This window comes from Miniopterus natalensis, chromosome 11 (assembly GCF_054644295.1).
Source record: "Miniopterus natalensis isolate mMinNat1 chromosome 11, mMinNat1.hap1, whole genome shotgun sequence".
NCBI lineage: Eukaryota > Metazoa > Chordata > Mammalia > Chiroptera > Miniopteridae > Miniopterus > Miniopterus natalensis.
This window is the reverse complement of record NC_142091.1, coordinates 70,857,572-70,864,165: the sequence shown is the minus strand read 5'-3', so window position 1 is coordinate 70,864,165 and position 6,594 is coordinate 70,857,572. Positions and strand designations below refer to the sequence as shown.

The 6,594-nt window shown below is 49.9% G+C and overlaps 1 protein-coding gene across 2 annotated transcripts; it reads right to left on the bottom strand.

Annotated features, from left to right (window-relative positions):
* Positions 1–217: 217 nt before the first annotated feature.
* TMEM138 (transmembrane protein 138) lies at positions 218–5,598 on the bottom strand. 2 transcript variants are annotated; one of them, XM_016200481.2, is made up of 5 exons: positions 5,478–5,598; positions 3,646–3,912; positions 2,182–2,353; positions 1,032–1,107; positions 218–784 (listed from the first exon to the last, which is right to left on the bottom strand). In XM_016200481.2, the coding sequence occupies exons 2-5, from the start codon at positions 3,771–3,773 to the stop codon at positions 672–674; spliced, it is 489 nt and encodes a 162-aa protein (XP_016055967.1). In that variant the 5' UTR covers positions 3,774–3,912; positions 5,478–5,598; the 3' UTR covers positions 218–671. The 2 variants fall into 2 exon arrangements, with proteins under 2 accessions (XP_016055967.1, XP_016055968.1); XM_016200482.2 differs by lacking the exon at positions 5,478–5,598 and adding an exon at positions 4,991–5,251.
* Between the last annotated feature and the right edge of the window lie 996 nt (positions 5,599–6,594).

Genomic DNA, 6,594 nt, shown 5'->3' with positions numbered 1-6,594 from the left:
ACAGTCTGAATAAAGCACAGAAGTCTGGATCTCCAGGGGTAGGGATGGGACGTCAGATTACACCTTGAATTTCTGCAGAAATATCTTGTATGCATAATGGGACTCAATAAATTGTATTATCTGTATTTGCTCTGTGGCTCAATCTGCCCACTGGGTCAAGGCTAGGACTTGGCATGCCTTTTAACTACGAAGAGATCTAGACAGATGGACTCAACCATTTATGGAAAAAAATTCAATTTATTTCCTATTTATAAAATGTCAAAAAAAAAAGTACCTTCGGTATAAAATCTAAACATCCAAGGTGTTATCAGGAGTACAGAAACATCCCTCTTTGTATCATTTGGTCCTTAGTATGTGGTGCAAAGAGTACAGATGCTGGGAGCTCCTGCGCCAGGCTAGGTGGGAAGCTCCTTTTCCTGGGAGGAAGAGGTGGAAGAGGGCAGAACTGAGACAGGAGGCCAGGAACAGATGATGTATGTTCTAGAGTCTGTATTGGAGAACACTTTAATTTGCAAAAGGGAGGATCTTGCTTCTTGGCTGCTGAACACAACTGGCCTGGGCCTGTCCTGGGAAAGCCAAGCTGCTTCCTGGTGCAAAGGGCGAACTTCCCCCCTGCAGAGCTGCAAACATGGCTCCTGTCAGGAAGGAAAGGCATCCAACAGTATGACAAGTCACCTTCGGCCTTGTGTGAACTCCTTGCGCAGCCACACGGAGTCCTGGTAGAAACGAGGATCGCCCAAGCTCACAGCTGTCCTTTTGTAGAAGTAACAGTATAACACTGCCGCTGTGGATGATACACAGAAAAGCAGCCTCAGGGATGCTCCTAAGTATTGTTTCAGCTAAGAACAAAACCTAAGGAGGCTGAGGGGCCCTGCCTCAAGATTTCCCAGTGACTCCCAGCAAGGCAGAGTGTGTACTCTCCCCTGTTCTTGGTGTGACTGTTTCCCCCGTCCTATGCCAGCTGTGGTGGGCTGGCAAGCCAGAGCCATAGGTGGGACCACAGTGAGGACTGAGGTGGCTCTGGTCCTTACCTAGCCTCTGGAATACAAACAGCGTTTGAAGTCCATCAGTCCACACAAAGCGGTTGGAGTCTTTCCAGCGTAAGTTCTGAAGGAGACATGGTAGACAGGAAAGGTTAATGGGCAGGTGAGGCCCCAACATCTCCAGCTAGGTTAGCTACAGAGATGCCACTTGTTTTAAAATCAGGCTAATCTCACCTTTCTTTCCACAGCCCCAAGTTGTGTTTCTTAAAGGTCCCTCAAGCTCCCTTTTTTGCTGTAAAGCAAATATCCTTTTAACCCTGAGGGAGGAAGTTTGAACTAACATATTTATTACCTTTTTCTCCATAGCCCTGGCCAAGGAGAAATGATACACATTATCTCAGTTCCTCTGGGTCACTATCTTGCCTTGAAAATCTCAGGTTCAGCTCCTGTCAGGTAAAGGCTCAGTGCACTGAGGGATTAATCAGATTACTTGCTTTATAGTACAAAGCCAGGACCTAATTTGGCTCCAGGAACCACAGCAGGGTCAGTCTTCTTTAGGAAGCACCTGGAGACTTTGGCAATGCTCTGCTCCTATCCTGAGAGCTCTCCTTCTCTCCATGAAATCACAAGGGCAACCTAATGGAAGGCACAGTCTGAGAAGGTAGCTTTAGTACAGAAATGACTAGACAACCCTGAGGTTTTAATTTGCTCCATCAAAATGAGTACTTGAGAAACATATGAGATACCCAAAGATGGAAGAATTTGTGAAAGCAGAAGAAATATGAACCCATGAAAACTGGATCTGCTCTGAGGCCTATCTCAGCATCAAAGAGGCATCTTGGAGGTTGGTTCTCCTAGTGTGATGGGTGGTAGCAGAGGGCATGAAGCACAAAAGGGCAAGCAGCACTCTTGCTTGGCTATTTCCCTGCGGACACCGAGGCCTATAAATACCCTGTATCAACACCCACCCAAGCAGCTACTGATGCAACAGGTTCAACTTCCTGTTTTAGCCTCGGCAGAACTGTTGGGGGCGAAGGTGACCTGAATGTTCCAGAAGTGTCCCTTGACTCTTGGATAAGGCTGTTCATTTCACCTTTTATCAAGGATTCTGTGCAATGTATAAGAATGATGCTGGGTTCCCAGAGAAAAGATACTCCTCACCCGTTAAAGATTCAGAAATTCACAGCTCCACTCTTACCATGACCCAGACATGAAGGGAGATGCTGAGGGCGAAGTACACAGCTGTCAGGATGATGGTCCCTTTGAACTTGTGGAAGAGGAGGTTGACCAGGCCGGCCTGGAAGACGAAGGTGTTGAAGAACATGAGGAAAATGATGATGGTGTTGAAGAGGACTGCAATATCCTGGATGCTGCAAACATGTAAAACAAAGTACAGCCAGATGGAGGCCTGTGTGAGGACCCAAGAGCTGGTCCTAAGTCCTAAGGAGCACCATGAGGTCTGTGCTTTCCTGTGACATAGTCCTCCGACCCCCCCCCCCAAGAGGGAGCATGCACTTTGGGCCCCAAATTACATGAAGCTAAAACCACCCACTGGCCCCATCAGTTGCAGTCCACAAAGTTTTCCTGCGGACACTCAACAAACCTCCTAGGCACTTGCAAGAAGCTAGTTTCCTTCCTATGTCCAGAAAAAGGCAGCCCCATCTGTCACATAACCTGGTCCTATCAGATGTTTTTATTCAGCAAGACAGCAATGGATGGTCTCTGATCTTTGCATGGCTGGTGCCTTAGTGCCACTCAAGTCTCAGTTCAAATGTCCCCTCTTCAGAAAGACTTTTCTTTAGCCCTGCTACCTAAAGTAGCCCTTCCCTCCCAACCCCAGCTACTTTATATTCATTGCATGGCATTTATTACTACTTGAAATGATCTTTTAAATATATATATATATATTCATTCTCTCCACTAGAATGGGAACCCCACGAGAGCAGGAACTTGTCAGATCTACTACTGCAACTAGAACACTGTCTGGCAGGCTAATGAATACTTATTTAATGAAGGAAGACCATGTCTAAGACTGGTTTTCTGTCTGGAACTTGCCTCATGGAGAGTCTATATATTATTGTGAAAGAAAATGCCAACAGCTTCCATCTTATGAGATTTATATATATTATTAATATGATTATCCTTTTAAAAATATATTTTTTACTGATTTTTAGAGAGAGAGGAAGGGAGAGGGAGAGAGAGAAACATCGACTGGCTGCCTCCTCCACGCCCCCTTCCAGGGATTGAGCCCCAACTCAGGCATGTGCCCTAACCAGGAACTGAACTGGCAACCTTTCAGTGCATAGGAGAATGCCCAACCAACCGAGCCACACCGGCCAGGGGAGTACCATTACCCTTTTAACCTGCCATTTTGCAGTCCCCTTCACTGGCAGTGTAAGACAATTATTTCTACTCACAGATGTAGAAAGTGATAGGGTCAGCAGCTGGACCCTCATTTTCGATGTGAACTGCTCCCTGTATCCCCCACCCTTGTCAGAAATATATAAAGACAGAACCTGTGACATGTCTGTGTACCCCAGGACAATGTGACATTTTTTTTCCCTAATATTTTTCTATTAATAACTTTAAAATGCTACATCATGATTGTCAAAGCCTTCAAACCGCTTGGGTTTAGCTGTCCAGTCCCACCCACTGAACTCACATGAAGAGCACCAGCTGGATGACAGGAGCCATTCGGAGTAGCTCTGAGAAGGAATTGACAAAGAGGTCATAGGACAGCAGCAGGAACTGCAGGGAGAGCACCAGGCTATAGTTACTGGTCTGGAGCATCTTCCTTCTGTTCTCGTGGGCCCCCAAGGGCACATTCCTCAGTCCCCCAGAAAACAGCTCCTAATTCTCCTCAGCACTGAGGGAGAAGCATCTAGTTCTTCAGAATCAGAGCTGTTTCTTTTGCTCTTAAGACAAGAACCTGTTGAGGAAACAAACAAAAAGTGGGTAAAAATTCATTAACACAATAAACATTCACTGAATACCTATTATGTGCCAGGCACCATTCTAGGTACTTGGAATACATCAGTGAACAAAGCCAACAATAACAAGAACCCCCAACTAGTCACTCCTAGACACCCTCACCCTTAACCTTTCTCCATGCTAGAAAGCTAAACTCAGAGCTCTAACCACTTTTGAGTCCAAAGGAATCTAGGGGCACTACAATGAGTGAGTGACTGCAATAATACCAATTCTAATACTAATACTGACTGCAGCAGCCAACCTTTGCCTATCACAATGTGCTGGGAACTAGTCTAAGCATTAATATTATTTAAATCTTAACCTCATGACGTAGAAGATATACTCTTACTCTTCCCCCACTTTACAGATGGGACAATTGAGGTCCAGAGAGACGACATAATTCATCCAAGGCCACAGTGCTAGTAAGTGCCAGAGCTGGGACTGAGATTCAGGCAGTCTTGGTCCAGAGTGTGCATGCTCTTAACTACTGCACACCTTTGTCTCTCACATTACTGATAGGCTGATATGTAACCAGGTGGGGAAAATGTTGGCACAGGAGGAATGGGAAGTGGTGTAGGCAGAAAAAGCTGAGAGGAAACAGTGCTCTCCTGCAAAACTCTGTGTGTAAGGTTATGGTAGCAACACAGTGGGCACCAGGTAAGGAAAACTGGGCCTTTACTTCCATATATTACAAGACCCAGAAGTTGCTCTGGGGGTGTCCTATGACCCCTCCATCTAGATTAAATATATAAACAAATTTCAAAATGCTTGAGGTGTTAAGAGACTGAGATTAAATTAACATCTGTAAAATGTTTTACAATTTACAAACTTTTCATATTTATTACTTTAATGCTACACCCATCTTGAGCTGTAGCTGTTACTCGGCATATAATCCCCATTTTACACAGAGGCTCTGAGAGGCTAAGGAACCTCACCCACCCCACCTGGCGAAGTCCCACCTGGGTGGGTGTATGGACGTGGTTTCTCTGAGCCGAGTTTCCTCATTCACCAAATGCCGATAGTTATCACGTACTTACCTGCGCCACGAGAAACTTGTCAACCAAGACAATTTCCTCTAACCCTCGCAACTCCTCTGCAAGGTGGGAAAGAACCATTCCCATCACAGGGCCAGAGTTCAAGTCATCCCTCCGGGCCTCAGGCGAGCAGAGCCAGGATAGGATACACAGTAGGTGTGACACCCGCGCCCGTGCTCGTAACCACTACTTCCCAGGCCACCAGAGGGCCGCTGAGCGGCTCCGTTACACAGAACCGCCCTCCGCCACCTCCTCGGCGAGGAGCGTCTCCGCGGGCTCAGCGCAGTGACTCGCCAGGTAACGAAGCGGCCTCCACAGCTCGTGCACCGCCGCCTGCCGCGTTCCCTTTGTCCCCAGGGCACTTCCCCTCCCCTTTCCAGATCCACTTTAAAAAATGGGGCTGCCTTGGCAGGAAGCCAAAGCCAAAACAATAACCACAAAAACTCCGACGTCGGGACACTTTTATCTGCTAATTATCATGCACGCTCACCTCGAAGCCTCAACGTCCGTTGTCATGGGGACACCGTCCCGGCTTCCGGAAACCGATCTGAAGTCCCGGAAGTGGATGGAGGAGGAGGGGTCCGTGTGCACCGAGCACCCCGCGTTCCAGTCCCCCCTCCCCCCCCGACCCGCTCTGTGGGAGGTCGGGCCGCCATGTTTGGGCCCCCGCTTTCCTGGGCCCGCCCCTTTTCGGGCCCCCGCAGCCGCCCACCGAGGCCTCCTGCCCGCTCAGCTTGCGGCCTGGCTGACGGCCAGCCTCTGACGAGGGGCTCCGCGTGGCCCGAACATTTCCGCTTCCACAGGATGGGGGGTGAGGGACAGGACAGGCCCGTATCGGCTTTGCTGGCCTCCAGGGCCCCTGGCTTGCGGAAAAAACGCCCGCGGAGGAAGTGAGGTTGGAATCAATGCTTAGCGCGCAAGGAGCCGGGACTCCGGACTTCATTTCCCAGGCTGCCGCGCGCCCGACCGGAAGTGTTGCGAGCCTATAAAAGGGCGGAGCGGCCCCGCACGTTTATTCTAGGGCGGCGGTGGCAGGTGCCTGCGGGTTTGTCAGGTGGCCTGCGACTCAGTTCACCTAGGAACCTGGAGGACGGCGCCGGGCGGCAGAGGCGGGTCGCGGAGACCCCAAGCCCCGCTGCGTCCGTCCCACTGTGGTTCAGGGGTGAGAAAGAGCCCGGGCTGGGAGTTCTGGGATCTGGGTTCGAGTGCTGCCTCCGCTGCTACTTCGCTTCGCACTGTCGCGCCCTCTCGCTCGGCCTGAGTTTCCTCGTTTAGGAAGTGGACACCGTTCTCCGTGCCCTTCCTTCCACCGGTGGTGGTTGTGGAGACACGGAATCTCTTAAGTCGCAGTCAGCAGGTGGAACCCCCGCCTTAATTGTCACCCAAGGTTAGCTGGAACCTCCTGGTCCCAGCAGAGGAGGCAGGGATTGGTCCCGGCGTTCCTGGAATAGTTCTCCGGGCACCTGAGTCGTCCAGGGGCAGGTCTGCAGTCACTCTGGCGCGGAGGAGGGCTCCGCTACCTACCTCCCGACTGGAACTTAGGGCCCCTCACACCTGAGCGCCGACTTGACCGGAGCTGCCCTGGGAAGTGAGTTCTTGGCGCTGAG